Source organism: Propithecus coquereli, unplaced genomic scaffold (genome assembly GCF_000956105.1).
Source record: "Propithecus coquereli isolate 6110/MARCELLA unplaced genomic scaffold, Pcoq_1.0 Scaffold26, whole genome shotgun sequence".
Lineage (NCBI taxonomy): Eukaryota > Metazoa > Chordata > Mammalia > Primates > Indriidae > Propithecus > Propithecus coquereli.
Window position 1 is genome coordinate 6208309 of NW_012148174.1, and position 19988 is coordinate 6228296.

Here is a 19988-nt window from a genome sequence, read left to right on the forward strand (position 1 = left end):
TACCCTAAAGGAAGAGAGAAAGAAGATCATTTTCTTCTCTCAGTTCACTGAATGCTTTTTAGGGTTTATACAGTGAGGAATGAATACAGGTTGTGAGGGCTTTTAGAGCCACGGCATCTGTGTTCAGTAGAAAAAGACTTTGTTTCCTCTTGTAGTCATGACTGCACTAGGTTACAAGAAGCTGTGTGTCTTTGTATATTCTGTACCTCTTTATCTAAAAATCTATTTGATGTTATCTTCTGTGTCATCTATTCCAATTATTTTTTGGCATATATAGTCTACACAGTATTGCGTATGAAACAGTTAGGTGAGTATGTCCTTGAGCTAGCAGGGCTGGGAATCATTACTCATCCAGAAGTGTCATGGCATTATGAAATGGAGGTATCATTTTTTTTTTTCCCATCTTGGACTCAAATCAAAAAGTGGCTTTCCTACCTAAGGAAGAGAAATATAACCCTTCCCATTACCCAAGAGCAGAGAAAACAGCTGGCAAAGGGAACACACAGGGACAGATGGCTTATACTAGAGAGACATCTCCAGAGCCAATGGACATAGGCCATTTCTGGATTAGCATTTTACATCTCTAGCCTATATAGGGATCAGAAATACTTAGCTGCCCAAGGCAAATACAGCTGTAACTAAAGATGTCTGAGAAAGACAGCAATGAGGGCCAAATGGAGTAACATTAATACCATGGACACACATCATCCTCATTGCTCACTAAGTCACTCTAGAAAGAACACACCAACCATGTTTTTAAGGTGTTCTCCGCTTTAGCTTTCAAATATCAACTGCCAGAAAAAAGATTTTAAGATAAAACCTTGGTGGCAGAGATAGTGCCTAAATAATCTCTTCTAGCTCACATGCTCTGCTTCATTTCTGGGATTTGAAATTACAAAGATTATAATCACCCCGAACTAAGGATAGCTTACTTCACTCATGTAAACTTAAACTTGCTCATGTAAGGTCACAAAGAAGCTAAAGTCACAAACCAAGATTTAACCAATTAAAATAATTTGTCCATTAAATCAGTTGGGTCATAAACCATACAGGGGGACAGAGGGGGGGAGGACAGTAAGTGCACATTAATTATTGATTCTGTATGTGACTGACCTAAATATTCCAAATGGGATTAATTTCATGAAAGTAATAGACTCCCTTCAAACAACTTTTATGACCAGTTTCAAGAGTATCTTTCATTTAGGAAGTGATTCATAGGGTCTCATCACCTCAAAGTAGTTATATCAATATAACTACTTCAAGTTAATAAGCAAATGTTACCTAAAAATGTTCCTTAAATCCTATAAGATTTTTTCAGTGCATTTGTTTTATGAGTATATTTTTGACACTGAATTTTTATTAAATGCACAGTCAACAAAATTTCTACTATACATTTGAATTAATTATTGCACACACAAATATTTCAGTGAAAAATATAAAAAAACAGTTAAAATCTGTAAAGGAAACCATGATAGATAGCTGAACTACTTTTCTAAAAAAATCAAGGTAGAATAAGTTTTATAAGGAAAGATATTTTTAGTTTTTAAAAAATAAACTGTACACTCTTGACATAAATGTAACAGTAATGGCTCGATACTTTGCTTACATTGCCTTTGAAAATAAAGCCACAATTATTTTTATAGTAACTTGCAATCAATATCAAAGAATAGAATTCTTTTAAATTTTGCCTATCATGGACTCAAGAAAGTTTGGAAAACATTTTGTCTTAGAACTGGAAAAAAAAGTAGCTCTATAAATGCCATAGTGGCCAGTTAGAAGTATTAGATACACCTAGTAAATAGAAGTTCTATTCAAAAGAGAAGACTAAAGATTAGGAAAGTAAGGGGCTATAAAACTAATATAATCACTTCTCTGAGTGGACTTATGACCAAAATCTCATGACATATTTGGGGTTAAAGGAGTTTTTCTTTTTACTGGCAAAAACAATTATGTGCATTTTGGAGTTTTGTTAATAAAGGAAACACAATTTTACATATTAGACCCTTTATTCTGTCATAGCCATGATAGTTCTTATATTTTCTTATTAAAATCTACTTAAATACTTTCTATTCACCATGTGTTACTTTTATAACTATGAAAAATCAATAAAGTGATTTCGATTTTGATAAAGAAAAATTATAGCTGGACATTTTATTTTACCCACAAGAGGGAAAAAGCATCTCATGCATTTCTATTATGCTCACGAGTATGTTGGGAAGATCTACACTTCATTATTTCCTGAGTTGGAGGCTGGAAAAATTCTGATTAAGCAGAGGTAAAACCATATGCTAAACAATATCAATGTCTGTTAAATAATAGCAGTGTCCTAAGAATTTTTGGCTGAATATAACTTTGAATTAAATGTTCTATACCAAAAGCATTTTTTATACCACCAGGTTTCTGCCTCTAAAAAAAAAAAAAACACACAAGAACAACAATGAAAACAAAACAAAAAAACCCAAAACAAGAAAGGATGAAGGAAATGCAAACAACAGAGCCTGGAAAACAAAAGCATGAAGAGCCATGCTAAAGGTTTCACAAGGTAGCCTGAAGAGCAGATATAGTTTACCTTGGTTTTTGGAGATGGTTTTGGCATGTCTCTTTCTAAGCCCTTTGTTAAAATGATGGGTAGGGAGTTCTTACAACTGGCCTCCTATAAAAGAAGTATAAAAAAAATTAGAGATTAAAGAACATTTACCCTTACCAGAAATAATTACAAGGTAGTGAAAAGCAATTTTTAAGGGAGACAAGGCATTTCTGGATTGAGCTGATCACATCAGAAGCCGGTGAGACTGCAATGAGGAGTCAAACTTTTCCTCTCTTATAGGTCACACACAACAGTAAAGTAAGAAGAGACAGTGATGGAGGAGCTGTGGGGCACACAGGACATACACGTTCAGAGATGAGCACCAGAAATCTTATCTGCACTGTCACTTCATCACACACATATCCACTATAGACAACTCACCTCTTCTTTTGAGAAATGAATGGTTAATTCTCCAAGATATCAACCAACAAACTTCAAGTTGCCAATTTCCCTCACAATATTTCACAGATGGGTTCTGACTCTTTACACAACTTTATCTTAAATTCCTTCAGATAATTTAGGAAACCACTATTGAATAGTGATAGTTTCATACCGATACCATAACTGAGGAAAAATATATGAGTATCTGTTTCTGAAATTATTAAACTTCTAAGTCTTTGGTTGACATCAAGACAGAATTTGCAAAAATAATGGCAGAAATTACAAGGAGGCAGCTTGGATGGAGTTATAGAGATTTACTATTTATTCCTACATGATAAACAGAAACGATAATAATCTTGTTTGTTTTTTCAGTAATGTAGGGCCTCACTTCTGAACAGCCATTAACTTAGATAAATTTTCCATAGATGAGTCTATCTCCAAATTGAAATAGGAAAATAATACATAAAAGGAAGATTACAGACAAAACAAAGCTAAGGAGAAAGTCAGATTTCTTTTACTTGCTCAATAATTCTCTGCATCCCATTTCTTCCCGTACTGTGCCTACCATTCAGTAATCTAAATCATAGATTTTTTTTGTTTCCTTTATAGCTAATTATTATAATCTTAAAAAAATTTAGTCTGTATACTTCACAATGTTATTAAATTTGCTGGAATTATACTCATTTACTTCATGTATTAGGATAAAATGTCCCTAAATAACAATATTACTTACTACTAATAAATATTACATCTTATAATGTATCAGGCGCTGTGCTAAAGATTCTGCATTCACAATGCCATTTTTACTCCCAAGAACCCTATGAACTAGGAACTATCATCATTCATCATCACCCTTTTAAAGATAACACAACGAAGGCTTCCAGAAGTTAAGGAAACTTGCCCAGTGTCACATAGGACTCAAAGGTAGTTCTGTATGACTTTTAAGGCCTGAGCTCTCATTACCTTTATACACTACATCTCATCCACTTGACATCTTAAACCACTAAGCAGAGGAGTCATAGCATTTTAGAGCCAAGTTTTTTAAAGGTCAACTGGTCTACATCTTTAATTTTACAGATGACAGACTTGGATCCTGAGGTGATATGCCCAAGATCACATAGACAGTGGCAGAGCTGAGACTCATGCCCAAACCACAGGACAGCACCTGTTCTTGGGTTTGTGCTAGGAACAAACATTCCCTGACATGTAGGGAATTGGGAGCCTCTTCTAAGCTGGGAGGTAGCTGCAGGTGCTGCCAACACTCTAAGCTGCCAATGGCCTCACGTACAGCCATAGGTAAGGACCAAAGGTACATTTCTGAGATGCCCAAATAAGTATGCATTCTGGTCTTACCCTTTCCCACCAGTCACAGCACCTGCTGGTGGTAAGCCACTTACTGGAAATAGTGAATGAGCCCATGCCTGCTTCTGACTCACTGTGAGAGGGATAAACTATATCCAGCATGACATTTAGAAGAGCCAAGTGATTAACTGCATGATCGATTGCATAATTTGGCTACACTTGGATAATATAATTATGTTTAGTGCTTGTACCCCTTTTTAAAATTACTAGTATATAAATGCTAGAATATGATGAGAAGAAACAAGGCTGACTATTAAGGGAAATGAATAGGAATGGCTGACCTTTGTTTATGACTGAGAGTTTACAAATATTTATAATTCTTTCTTTCTCATGCATAAAATAGAAGTGATGGTATTTATTACTCCTATTTTCCCTCTCTGTCCCTGTGAGTTAATGAACACGAGGCTGACAGCTTTTCCTTCTAAGGTTCTGAAACCATTTTTTCTAAACTTTTATCTGAAAATGTTATCTATATGAATTATGATTATTTTTTGTTTTATGACTTTAAATTCAGACAATAAAAGCAAAGTTCAGCAGTCAGAGAACTGAACTGGGAGTCAAGAGATCTGGCTCAAGGAAGAAGCAATATTTATTGACAAAAACACAAACTACTATCTGTTCAGATTTGCAATCCTAATACCCCACCAGAATGGTACTGAAACAGTGGCCCCTCCTATGTAGCAAGCAGTGAGCTGGAGGTCCCAGACCCACAAGACACAGGTGACATCTTCCTGCAAGGCCAATATTACTTAGATTTCTTGAGAAAGGTAAAATAATTCAACTAGTAGCTTAAGTAAATAACTGGTAGTAACTCAATGTATTATTTTAAAACATACAAGATGAACTGTGAAAGATGAAGATAAAATGTTTTACAAATTATACTTTTCAAAAGCCATTTACATTTGTAGATAAGTATCTGAGAGAATTGGAAATTTACAACTACACAAAAACTTGTACACAAATGCTCAGAGTAGAATTACTCATAATAGCCTAAAAGTGGAAACAATCCAAACGTTCATTAAATGATGAATGGATAAACAGAATATGATATAGCCACACAATGGAGTATTATTCAGCTATAAAAAGTAATGAAGTACTGGTAACCGCTACAATATGGATGAACCCTGAAAACATGCTAAGTGGAAGAAGTTAGACGCAAAAGAACATATATACTTTGTGATTCTACTTATATGAAATATCCAGAATGAGCAAATACTTAGTGACAGAAAGTAGATTAGTGGTTGCCAGGGGCTGGGAGAAGGGAGGAATGTGGAGTGACTGCTAATGGGCCTGGTCTGCGTGAGGTTTCTTTCTACAGTGATAAACGTGTTCTAGAATTAGGTAATGGTGATGGCTGCACAACTTTGTGAACGTACTTCAAACCAATGAACTGTACACGTTAAACCGGTGAATTATATGGTATGTGAGTTATATCTAAATTTTTTACAAAGCCATTTAAAGCAAGTCCCCACCCTCTCATGGTAAAGGGAAGAGACCTTGGGTTTGTGTTCAAACTCTTCCCTTAGAACTTCTTTGAAAAAGTTTGAAGGGGGATATTTTGTGTTTCTAAGTGTTAAACTGTATGTAGGCATAAAAATTCACTTAATAAATATTAACTGAATTCCTAACTATTCCTATTCCTAACTATTCCTAATTGAAAAGGGTGCCATTCCAATGCTGGGCACTGGAGAATAGAGTGCCAAACAAGATGGACATGAATATATCATATATGGTATATTTATATTTATTTTAAACGTTTGGTCTACTTAAATGAGGCTTCTGACTGAACCAATTGCTCACTCTAATGACTTTTGTGCAAAAGCTACTTGATTAAACCAGCTGTGTCATGGTGTCATGAAAATACCACTTAAAAATACAATAGGGAAGGAAAAAATACTTTGTTTATCATGACTTTTTTGGCCTTACTGTTCAACTACTAATGACATTAAAAAATAAAAAAAAGCACTCACTGTCCCCGCAGCCTAGCACACTACTCCCACAGCTCTTCCCAGGATCGCTCCCTCATTTCATTCAGGTCTTTGCTCAATTTTACCAGAGTGATTCCCTTCCCTGGGTGCCCTCTCTAATCACCACCGCTGTCCCCTCCCACTTGTTGCCCTCTATCCCCCTACCCATTTCTACGTTTCTCCACAGACCTTAGAAATATCTGACTTAAAATTACACTTACTGTGAACTGACTTGGTCAGTCTTGTTCATGAGTATACCCACAGGGCCTAGAACAGGGTTTGGCACACAATTGTTGAGTCCATTGTTGAGTGACTGAGTAAACTGAAAGAATAAAATCCCTTTTCTAACCTATCATAATCCCCTGTGTGTTCCTGTTTTTAATTCCCTTTTTTTTCTTTACCTCTTCCCTCCCTGCTTTAATTCCCTTCTTAACCAGCCTTCATGTGTGATCTTTCATTCTCTTGTTAATACTTTAATTTCCTTTGTCTAGTCTCCAATCATTGCCTCAATTTTGCAAAAGTGCAACCTTGGATGAATCCAGCTATGTGCCTTCTCTATGCTGGGAATGAAGCAAATGAAAGTGGTTGCTCCGTTTTTTCGTTATCATGAAAAACATGGAATAGGTTGACTGATTTCCCATTAAATTTATGACCATAAACCTTGAATGGTCCCTCTCTCATGCACAGCAGTACTGCTATACTTCTTTAGTATTTACTAACTTGACTTTCCAATTGCCAAGATGGTACTTCATGTCTTCTCTCTTCTGGACCCACTTTCCTTCCATTCTTGCTTCATACTTCTTTGGAAAAATAGAAGCATTGGAGCAGAAGCTACTCATGCCTCGACGTCAAATCTACAAACCCAGCTGCAATTGTTCAATCTTCTCTGCCTTTCTTCCTGTTGCAATGAAAGGTAAGATTCTAATCCTATTAAAGAGCAATTCCCTTCACGTGCACCCTGGGTCTCATCTCCTCTCACTCGTCTCCACTAGATCATTCCCATTAATCATGAACATGCTTTGAAATTATTAATATATCCCATTGTCTTTGTTTGTTTGCCTTTAAAACACTTCCTCAATCCCACATCTCCCACTAGCTATGGTGCCACTTCTTTGCTTCCCTTTATAGCAATCTCTTTCAAAACAGCCACCTTCACTCATTCTCTACTTCTTCAGTGTCCTCAAGTCTGGTTTTTTGTTTCGCTATTTCACTAAAATTGCCAAAACAGTCATAGCTCAGTCTCCATCTTACTTATGTTCTTAGCGACATTCGCAGCAGGTGACTCTTTGTTCTTGAATTACTCTCTTCTATTAGCTTCCACAACATCATGGGGAGGGGGCATGTGATGGCTAATTTTAGGTGCCAATTTGATTGGATTAAGGGATACCCAGAGAGATGGCAAACCATTATTTCTGGGTATGTCTGTCAGGGTGTTTCTAGAAGAGGTTCGCATTTGAACCAGTGGACTGAGTAGGGAACATCCACCTCACCCAATGTGGGTGGTCACCATCCAACTGACCCAGGATCCATATAGAACAAAAAGGCAGAGGAAAGGTGAATTTGCTCTGTCTATCCTAGAGCTATGAAACCCATCTTCTCCTGCCCTTGGACATCAGAAATCCAGGTTCTCTGGCCTTTGGAATTATACCAGCAGTCCCCCAGGTTCTAGGTCTTTGGCCATGGACTGAAAGTTACACCATTGGCTTCCTGGTTCTCAAGCTTTGAGACTTCAACTGAGCCACACACTACTGGCTTCCCTGGTTCTCCAGCTTACAAATGGCATATTGTGGGACTCTTCAGCCTCCATAATCATGTGAGCCAATCTCCACAATAAATGTACTCTTACATACATCCCATTGGTTCTATTTCTCTGGATAACCCTGACCAATAGGGGGAAAACATTCTCCTACTTTAAAGACCAACTCCATATAGTGCCCTTCTCCACACCTTCTTTCTTGCACAAGCCACAATCATAATGTATCAACTATACGGAGTGAAAATATACAGCCTGTAATTATTACTGAGTCTTTGCAAAGTATTCAACTGACCTTTTGTAGTGGAGATAATGCTTTGTGTATACCAGAGTATTTCCTCATGTTCTCCCTCTGGGCACCAGGAAGATTATATTTTCAGCCTCCCTTCCAGGTGGGTTGGGAGCCATATGACAAGTTACTTCCAGGTTGGGCCACAAAAGTACTCCAGATTATTCTCATCCTACCCTTTCCTTGCTGAGGCAACCTTGGAGGGTGGCTGGTTTAAGATGGAGGAGGGCTGTCCAACCCACTGGGCTGCAAAATGAGTGATAAACTTTGACTATTTAAGCCACCAAACTTTCAGATTCTGTTATAGAAGCTTGCATTAACTTCTCTGACAACATTTTCCTAGCAATAGCTGTATTGTTGCATTCCCATTGCATTTGTTTAACTAAATTACATAAACACCATAAAAATAATAACTGGCATAAACAGATTTGAAAACACACCTGATTTCTGCTTAGCATATAATAAAATTGGTAATGAACAGGTGTATAAGAGAGTAACCTCTTAGTCACAAGTATTCAGAGTTGCCATGAACAGTCAGTATGTCTTAAAAGGGAATGAGAGAACTGATTCACATGCAAATTAGGTAGGTGGAAGTCTGTTAAGCAAACTTTTATTATATGCACTAGAAATGTAAATAATTATTAATGCCCAGGATAGTTAATATGACTCTCCTGAAGTAAATTTAGCTTTCATTTGGACAAACATGGTACAATTTAATGGACATTTTGAGTAAATATAAAGAACCAGAATAAGTATTTTGGAAGACCCAAGAATGTATGAGTTGTTTCAGAACTTTTAGAGAAAAGCCAATATAAAAGTAAATATAAGATATTGTTTTTACCCTTGACAAACTTATAACATAAGAGAAAACAATTCATCCAAGGCAGAATGTTCTAACAGAAGAAAGCAAGTGCCATAAGACAACAAAGGAAACGGGAATTAACTGCACCTGGAGTGCTGTTAGAGGGAGCAGAATTTGAGATGTCTTAGTTGGACCTACACTGACCCAACCAGAAGCAGATCTGGACACAAGAATTGAGAGCAAGTAGTTTATGTATTAATAGGTCCCCCAGCAGAGGAATGGGGGTGATAATAGAGGGAAGAAAGCCAATAAGAAATGTCACTATTAAGCTACTACAGTGGTTCTGATGTTTAAACTTAGGGGAAAGCTCTGGGAACAGTATAACACACACACCCTGGAATTATTCAATCAAGGAGTAAAGCAGCTGTGAATTTACACTCCCACACTCCTCAGTCATTGGTTAAGGATTATCCCTGAAGGGATGTTCATTACTAGGTCCCTCTGGCCCACAGAAGTATAACTTCCGTTCCTAGCAAATCAACTTAAGAAAAATATCAGAAATTCAGTTCTATAGCAAATGTAAGTAGTCTTTGAAAATCTGCAAATATTTGCTCGCCATTTACTGAGTGTCTCCTATTTGCCAAATACACATGGTATGAAGTAGGCAACTTCTGAGATGTCAGTTCCAAAGTATTGCCATCTCACTGTAAACAGTTTAAAGGTTACATAGCATAATGGTGTTTTCATAACCAAAAGCAATTTAGTCTGTATTTTGTTAAATATTCTCCATAATAGGAAAGGAGGAATTTAACACTTGGCAGATATAGCTAATCATTTCTAATGATTCCTGAGCAGACATGACTTTCTAGTGTTTATTTATAATCACTCTATAAAACGTCTGGGGAGAAGAAATTAATAGCAATCTGAATTGTAAATATATGACTATGATCTCAAAATTGGAGCCATAAAAGCACTTCTAGGCTGGCAATAACTTTTAATATTACTTTTATTACTTAATGCTTTACATTTCCTGCTAATCTAATCAGTTTCCACTACTAGAAAGTACCCATTTGAGTCATTCAAGAAAACAACATTCTTCATAGGATTTTATCTTTGCTTTTCCTAAATATCATTTAGTATTTTTTAACCTTCAGTTTCAGGACTTATCTAAAAATTATAACCACTATCCAAAGAAGGATTTGATCTGAAGAAAATTGCAAATGAATTCTAATTGAGTGCTACCTCTAAGTTCATAGATGATCAAAATTATAACACATAGATTTTGGTGGGTACACGTTAGTCATTCTCACTATATAAATTTGCCCACACAAAAGGAAGAGACAATACAACCAAATTAAAAACAAGTAAACAGCAACAACAAAAAATCCAAAATATCTTTTTTTCCCTGTTATGACTCCCTGTTGCCCAGAAGTTCGGAGTATTCTTGAGATTCTACAGAAGAGGCTAAGAGTAGTGAAAACATACAGGAACTAGAGTCAGAAGAACAGAGTTCAAGTACTTCCCTGACACTAAGTTGCTATTAATACAATACATACTCACTGAATGAATAAATGCATAAATGCTTATAGTCCAATTTAAAACTCCAAGATTTTGGTTATTTCTCTACTTGGCCCGTAATCAGTACTTTCTTGATTTCAAAGCCCAGCTCTGTCATTTACTGCTGTGTGAGCTTGAACAATCTACCCTGTAGATTTCCCCATTTGTAAAGTGGTATTAAGATTACTTACTTTACAAGGTTACTGTGAAATGTAAATTAGATAATACATATAGAACTTGGCACAATGTCTGGCATGAACCCCTTTTAATTCCCTTTTGCCCCTTTGTCCCTGCACTGATTTTGTCTGTTGTAGACTATAAGCTCCTGTAGGGACGTCTTATTCATTTTTGAAGCTCCCTAGCACATAGTCCAGAGCTTTGCACAGAGTAGCTTTGTATTAAATAAGACAAAAGTGAACAAACATTTGCTTAAGTTAATTGTGCTTAGGCTATGATCCTACATGAAAATGAAGACATGCAATGTTTTTGAGCATAAAAAAGGTATGGGAAATGGTTCAGGAAGCTTATGTGATATATCAGTTTATGTGGCAAGTGACTCTGACTCTACATAAGACTGAACTTTTTGACCTGGAAGTCAAATGTTAAAAAAAAAAAAAAAAAAAAAAAATTGAACTTTGTAATCCAACTTGCCATAACATATTAATAGGTGAGCACTTTCTTCAAACTAATCATTATGAAAGGCCATTCTAATATTTTGTTTTTACTCAAAGCATTTTTAAATAACTGTTTTGAGGGTTTGCTTATGAATCACATAAGAAAATCAGCATAATTATTTTATAGCCAAATTTAAATTTTAAACATACTATATAATCACCACACCCCAACTCAGTGATATGCCATAGCCCAAAATGACTATTATTTCCCATAAACAAATAAAGCATTAAAGTACAAAGATTTGCAACTCCAATGATATACATAAAAACATGGCAGGCCGGGCGCAGTGGCTCACGCCTGTAATCCTAGCTCTCTGGGAGGCCGAGGCGGGCGGATTGTTTGAGCTCAGGGGTTCGAAACCAGCCTGAGCAAGAGCAAGACCCCGTCTCTACTAAAATTAGAAAGAAATTAATTGGACAACTAAAAATACATAGAAAAAATTAGCCGGGCATGGTGGCGCATGCCTGTAGTCCCAGCTACTCGGGAGGCTGAGGCAGGAGGATCGCTTGAGCCCAGAAGTTTGAGGTTGCTGTGAGCTAGGATGATGCCACGGCACTCTAGCCCAGGCAACACAGTGAGGCTCTGTCTCAAAAAAAAAAAAAAAAACAAAAACAAAACATGGCATATGAATGACATGTTCTGAAGACTTTTAAATTCCCAAAGATATAATGAGCAATAGATAGCAATGTTGTCTAATAAAGACAGTCTCACGGCGGATATGAACCTAGAGCAATTCTGTGACTGGACAGGCCATTTGTGAAGTCCCAGAATACAAATGGAACATTAGACCTTCAAGGGCAAGAAAAGATAAGTCGATTCATGGGACATGCAGGTGCAAGTTACCTCTGTGCAGTTAGATATATATGTATGGTTTGCAAGGCAGAGCTCTCAACTTAAGACTGAGGAATGAGCCTAGGAAATAGCAATGTTGAAGTATGACTGAGAAAGAAAAGTCCTCAGAAAAGACTTAAAGGGGCCAAAGTAGTAGGAAGGAAACAAGAGCTATTCAATATTCATTCATTATTTAATGGGGAAAGTTTGGGTTGAGGACGGAGTGTCAAGGGCTTGAATTCTAAGTTAAGGAGTCTGAATTTTATATTGTCACAAAGGGAGCAGGAGGCAAAACAATAACAGTAAAAGGTTTGTTAATTTAAAGGAGGAGTATGATCAACTTTGTTTTTCAGGAACATCATTCTATTACTGGTGGAAAGGAGATGGGAAGAGGTGAGCCCATAGGTGGGATAACAGTTTGAAATTGTGTGGCTATAATAAGGGCCTAATCTAAAGCGTGGCAGTGGGGTAGACAAGAGACATTCATTTCAAGGGATATGTATAAAGCAGAATATGAATCTGAGTGGGAACGGTTAAAGAAGGAGTTAGGATAAAACGAAGGGTTCTAGTTTGGCAGGTGTTACATACTAAAAGTTTATGTCACCCTAAATTCAAGCCTTAAAATCCTGAAGCCCAATATGATGGTACTTGAAGGAGGGGCCTTTGGGAGGTAATTAGGGTTAGAATAGGTCATGAGAGTGGGGAACCTATGATAGGATTAATGGCCACATAACCAAAGGAGGAAACATGGAATCTCTTTTCTCTCTGCCATGTGACGACAGTAAGACAACAGCCATCAGCATACCAGGAAGTGGACCCTCACCAGACACTGGATCTGCCAGCACCTTGATCTTGGCCTTCCCAGATTCTACAACTGTGAGAAATAAATGTTTGCTGTTTAAGCCACCCAGTCTATACTATTTTATTACAGTGGCCTGAGCTGACTAAGATAGCAGGCCAAGGGACTGGCAAACTAAAGTTGGAAAGGACAGGTTTTGGAGATGATGTTTTGTGTGTGATACATTTGAAGTACCAACATGGATTTAGGAAATATGACTCTATTGCTTTTAAGATGGGCTGGGGCTAGAGCTATGACTTAAAAGCCATCAGCAGTGTGATAACTGATGTAAAAGACAGTCATCCAGGCAAATATATATTTAGTGAGAATAAATGTGGATTGGTGGTGATTATCTGGGGAGTCAGAATGTAGTACTCAGACTCTAACATAATACTACAGCCATTGCCTGACCTATACCAAGTTTAGTGAGACAATTTAATTCTTTATTCCAGAAACCATTAATGTACTTGGTGTCTGAATTTGTGTTTTTGGCAATCACATCACACTGACATCTAATACTGTGCTAGAAGTTAAAATCTGTGGATGATATTCAACTCCACTATTATTTTGATTTCTTCATATTTATGTAAATCCTTTTATGAACCCAAAGTGCATAACTTTACAATTATATTGACCGCATCAGATACTATGTCTCTGTCACTCTGTGTATTTATGCCTTGTTTTGTTCCCATTTCCTCTTTGCACACATCCTCACATCTCTCATGTGAGAGAATGAATTAGAAAGATATTTTCTTTAGTTGCCCTCCCATTTTTCTTCTTTTTCAGTATGTTAGTGATTTTATTGGGAATCTCCCAATTCCTTTTAAATCCAGCTTCCTCTTAGTCTCTATCTAATGTTTCTATGACCTTTGGAATTTAAAAAAAACCCGCTTTCTAAGCATTGTCCAGATATGCATATCTAGCTGTGGCTAGCATGGTCTCCTTTTATTATTATGAACTCTACAATGGCTATTTCATTCTTTCTGGTTGTAATTAAGTCCAGAGAATCACATTCCCTTGTTGCATTTTCTGTCTTTTCAGAGAAGAGACTACCAGCAAGATTTAAAAAAAAAAAAAAAAAAAAGGCACCAAATATTCTGCTTTAGCAGAATGTGATGCTTCCAGAGTATAAACACAGAGTTTCCCATCATGACTATCTACCTCTAGGTCTGATCTGAAACTTGCATTAGGAGAGTAGCAGTTACATTCTTCATCTACCTAAGATATCTGTATTTGGCTCCCACAGTAAATACCTACAGGTATTTACCTAATATATGAAGAATATGTTATAAATTATCAGACAATGTATAAAAAGATTAAGCTAATAAATCTTTAGCTAGTCCCTTTAGTCAGGGACTCCTTTATAGGTCTTTAAAATACTCTTCTTTATTGATGATCGTTACCAACCACTAATATATAGGACTTCAAATCAGAGGTTAAGCTTCAAAGTGTGTCGAACACAAGAGAAACAGAAACACATAGTAACGCTGTCCTCAGGAATCTGCAATCTGGTTAGTGAGCTTGCACTCCTGAACACAGCCATACACACGTACCCTGCTGCAACATCGGGCTCCCACAAAAGGGGTGGTGCAACCAACTGACCAACACTGGGCTCACGTGAGTGCTTTAGAGACGATTTTACAGCAACAAGGAAATATAAAATTGCTATTATTCTTGAATCTTAGAAGACTATATATCGATTTAATAAACATTTGATCGAATAGATTTCCTAAGAAGAACTCACACATAGAAATAATAATCTGAAGTTATATCAATATGGAATTTTTATGACAAAGAGTAACTTAAATGAAATCTTCTATCCAAAATAATAGTAATACTGAAAATTAAATACCAAGTTACTTACTTTTACTATGATAAGCCTAGCCAGGTTTTCACACCTCTGATTATCATTTTCTGTATATTCTACTTCAAACAGGGTATTATAATTTTCCAGGATTTTAGCCATTATCTTGTTGCAAAGGTCCTGTTCTTTCATGCCTTCAAGCCCAGATGGCACACTAGAAATAAGAAAAAAAAAAAAATTGAGATTTAGTAAAAACACAAATGCCTACATAGCTGACTCAGGCATATTCTGAAATCTTCTGAATGACTTGCCTTCTTAATTCTTATATGAGATTTTCAACAAGCACTATGGTAACATGCATGACATTGTTGGGACAACTGGTGAGTTCCCAAGATCTGACTCAACAGCTTGTCCTGAATAAGAACAGGCTGTTCAGGAAGAAGATATTAACACTGGGGCCAGAAATGTTTTGAATATATTAAAAAGTATTACACATAAGATAACATTTATGTAAAAGCAAAAGAGAATGAGTGTTATCATGATAGAAATACTCAGCCATACCAATAACAGCAACTCACTCTTTATTTAAAGAATTCTTAGATAATGCACAAAAAGTACAAACCTAAAAAAAAAAATAAATAGTTCTGGGAAAAAATACTGATAATTGTTGAACTGACTGATAGGCATGTAGAAGATCTATTACACCATTCTTTCTTCTTTTGGGTATGTTTAAAATTTTCCATAATAAAAATAGTCGAAAACAAATCTGAATGTTGAACACACCATAAACAAGGTAAAAAAAAAAAAAAAAAGCCAATCTACAGATTAGAAGACAAATATCACATGTATAACTGACATCAGATTAGTAGTTACACTGTGTAAAGAACTCCTACTAATCAATAAGAAAGAGAGTAAGTCGAAAAGAAAAAGAGGCAAAATATATGAGTTGGAAAACTCAAAGAAAACATCTGAACAATAACTTTATGAAAAGACACTTAGCCTCATTGAATAATCAGTGAATGATGCATTAAAAAAAGCAACTCTTGAGTATCATTTAATACTCATTTATATTATTAATGGTTTCCTGTGGCTGTTAACAAATTACCACAAACTATGTGGCTTAAAACGATAGAAATCTATTGTCTTCCAGTTCTGGAGGGCAAAATCAGTCTCACTGAACTACAATCAAGATGTCAGCTGGGCTATACTCCCGTGAAAGCTATACAGGAGAATCTGTTCCTTGCCTCTCCTAGCTTCTGGTGGCTGCCAGCATTCCTTGGTTGTAGCCGCATCATGCCAATCTTTGATCAAGGCATCTTCAAATCTCTCTATACTCCATCTTCACATGGCCTTCCCCTCTATATATGTGTGTAATTTTCCCCTGCCTCATTTCTATAAGGATATATGTGATTGTATTTATTTAATAGTACCCCTCATCCCCATAGAAGATCACTGTCTTAATCACACCTGCAAAGATTCTTTTTTCCAAATAAGCAACATTTACAGCTTCCAGGGACTATGACCTGATATCTTTGGGGACCACTATTCAGCCTATTAGACCACCTGTGGGACACACATCCTAAGGTGCCTCCCAGTGAGTCACACCTTTGTATATACTTCCCCTCCCTTGGGTGTAGATAGAACTCATAACTTGCTTCTGACCCAGTAGGATTTAGCAAAGGTGATAGGATATCACTCCTGTGATTATGTTACAATGTATGAGACTCAGTCTTAACAGACTGAAGTGAGAGATTTTCCTGCTGGTCTTAAAGAAATAAGGTGCCATGTCATGAGAGAGCCCGTAAGAGTGCCACGTGGCAGGGAACTATGGGGACCTCAGGTGGCACATAGCTGAAGAACTCAGTAAGGCTCCGGGGTCCTTAGGCACGCACCTGCAAGGAAATGAACTCTGCCAACAACCTGAACGAGCTTGGAAGCAAATTATTCCCCAAACTAAGCCTTTAGATGAAAATGCAGCCCAGCTGGTACCTTGTAAGAAAGCATTGTAAGAAAGAAAGAGCAAAGGATTCCAGTTAAGTTGTGCCCAGATTCCTGACCTCTGGGGAACTGACAGACAGCAAATGTTAATTTTAAGCCATTAAATTTGTGATTTGTTACACGACAGTAGAAAAGTAAGAGTTTAGTACCAGGAAATAGGGTGCTGCTGTAACAAATATCTAACATGTGGAAGGAGCTTCACAACTGAACACTGGGAAAATTTGAGTGTCACAGAGAAGGCCTAAAACGCTTTGAACAGATTATGAATAGACATCTGGACTTTAAGGATGCTGCTGGTGAGGGCTCAAATGGAAACGAGGAACATGGTATCGGAAATTGGAGGAAGGGAAATCTTTGTTACGGTGGCAGAAAGCTGAGCAAAATTGTATGCCGCAGTTATGCGGGAAGCAAAACTTGTAAGCGATTATACAGTTAAAGAGATTTTCAAGCAAGGGTTTGAAAATGCTACTTGGATTCTTCTTGCCACTTACAGTAAAATCCAAGAGAGAGAAAGCAATTAAGGAAAGAACTTACACTAAAAGGAAACAGGACTTGATTTTAACAATTATCAGAGTTCCAAGAGAGCAAAAGACACTAAAACTAAGAGATCACTGTCAGGAAAGCAAGGCTTTACAGAATAGGTTGAGAGTGTGACTGCATAACCTTTTGCTAAAACCTCAGAAAGATCAGAAGCTCACATTATTCAGTCGCACAAAGGTTCCTTTCAAGTGAGGAAGGGTGTGCCTCACAGATCCTTTCAATCCAACCAGAGGGCCTCTAGGAATTTAAAGGCATTGTCCCTAAAGCATCTTAGCATGAACCAAAGATACAGAAGGGATTATTTTGAAAAGATCCGTGGACGTGTCTTTTTTACAATGGAGTGAAGCCCTGTGAAATCCACAGAAGACTCACAAAGTTTTTGAAAAATGTATTTCGGCAGAAACACTGCCAACTTGGAATGAAAGGAACAGAGAGGGTACAAAATGAAAGGAGACGACTGGAGCCCCAAAATTCTACTGGCAGGAAGCAGGATGGTAGGGCTACTCAGTGGCAAATGTGCTGTTTCATTAAAAATAAAGGATGACTCAGAGGGCAGAACCAAGAATCCAGAGGGCTGTTAAATAAAAATTATAGGCCATTGTTTTGGACTAAGCTTCTGCACTAGGCACCAATAGAACCAGCCTACATATCAAAATGGAGTCACCCACGCTAAATTTCCACATCAGCAAACCACAACTAAGTTATTATCTGACCTTCAAATTTAAGAAAAAGAAATCAGGAGAGATAAAAGCCTAATTTCCCAAACAGGCCAGTTTCAATTGGCATGATAATGAAGTTACCTCTGCTGTAATCCTTAACCTGAAGAAACCTGATGTTAACCAATCAGTTATTTCTCTATTGCTGTTTCCAGGTCCCACCTTACAAGGAAAGCAACTTTGAAATGACCAACCTGCTTTTTGTTCTTTGTTTCTGCATTCTTCAGCCCTTCACCTGTCTGTAAAACCAACCTCCTCTGCTTGACTCATGGGAACACTTATTCCATTTTACGGAATGAAGTGTTGCCTGGTTCTAGAATCACAAATGAAGCCAATTGAGATCTTTAAACTAAATTTGTTCTAATTTTGTCCTTTGACAGATCTGATGACCAATGAAGTACCTGAAGGAGACTACTGATGACCCTGAGACCCCTTGAGAAACACAGGAAAGGTACTGCTAACCTTTTGTGTTGGGGGGAGGGGGGGTTGGGGAGAGGTTCCTGTCTTCCTCATGGTAGTATAGGGATAAAGCAGAAAGGAAAGTAGAGAAAGCCTGAGTACAGCAACTGTGGCTGATACTAGCCCCTAACCTCCCTGAACAAGGAAGTTGCCAGCAAGTCGTTGGCCTGGGACCACCCGAGGATGGGTGGTTTGCTAAGCCAGATGCCTTACAAACTGTTCCCACAAACCTTTCTGCGACAAGAGTTCAAGATTAATCTTTATGGACTGACCACAAGACAATGCTGGTCACTACGGCTATTTCCTAATGGGGTTTTTGAACATTTAAAAACACTACCCCATAAGGGATCCCCCTCCTGCTCAGGAAAGGATCCCTGCTCTGTCTGTGGAGTAGGATCTGTTGTCTGTCTCCCTCAGTAAACTTTCTATTGCTAGTTGGCTCGCTCTCAAATTCTTCCCAGCACAAAGCCAAGAACCCACATGGCCAGCTCAGGGGGCCTTCCTCCCTTCATGGAGACATCCCCTGCATCAATGGGCCCTAGAAGTCATGAGTAAGTCCCACTCAGGCATGAGCTGCTCTCTTTCGTATTTGAGCAATCTGATCTCTTCAGCTTACAGGGGAATAAGGGTTAGTTTGTGCTGCGAAAAGCACTTGATTGTGGGGTTCCAAGGGTTAGTTTGTGCTGTGGCAGGGCACGTGATCTTTGCTTTGCGGTGACTGAAAGTCACTGGCAAGAAAACTCTCGGTCTTTAAGATAACTGTTGGCAGTTGCAATAAGAGGTTGTTAATGCAGGGGCCTCTTTATTTCTTCTTTTCTTGTGTGCTGAGATCTCAGAACCAAAGACATCTTGGCTCCAAGAGACCCCAAAGCCAACATAAACATGGGATCTCTTGATTTCTAAAGATCCCAGTACTCTGTCTTCCAGTACACCTTTTTTTTGTGTATAAGAATTATGGACCCAGAAGCTGCAAATATTTATAAAAGTGACAAAATATTAGTAAAGATAATTCAGAATCACAATGGCCATTATACAGAAAATTCCACATGAACAAGACCATTCTTCTAAGAAGCACAATGCCAAATCTCTGGAATTAGGCAGAGAAAACGGGATTGTTATTCTAATTGGCTCATAGAAGCCTCAAAGAAACAACAGGATTCTAAAATTGCTCTTTAAAAAACTCATTGTGAAGAGCCAACAAAAAGCTATAAATGCAAGATATCACTCATACCAAAGACGGTAAAACTGATATGACTTCTACTCCTCCCCTCTATCCTACTTTGCCAGAATATTCACAGTCTACTCTCTGCATGAACTATCCTTCTTTGAAAAAAACAGTTAAACAGTTTTCTTATAACACCACCCAAAAATTTAGGAAACAATTGCCGAGTGACTTATATTGCCTGGATAAAACCAGAGCTCAGGGTCA

The 19988-nt window shown here is 37.5% G+C and overlaps 1 protein-coding gene across 1 annotated transcript in view; it reads right to left on the minus strand.

Moving 5' to 3' along the window:
• The window catches only part of FAM13A (family with sequence similarity 13, member A), a 207150-nt gene that overhangs the window by 133695 nt on the left and 53467 nt on the right, over nt 1–19988 (minus strand). The window contains exons 5-6 of the mRNA XM_012647212.1: nt 14907–15060; nt 2570–2653 (exon numbers count right to left, since the gene is read on the minus strand). Of these exons, the coding sequence (XP_012502666.1) occupies nt 2570–2653; nt 14907–15060 (238 nt within the window). The remainder of the gene's footprint in view (nt 1–2569; nt 2654–14906; nt 15061–19988) is intronic.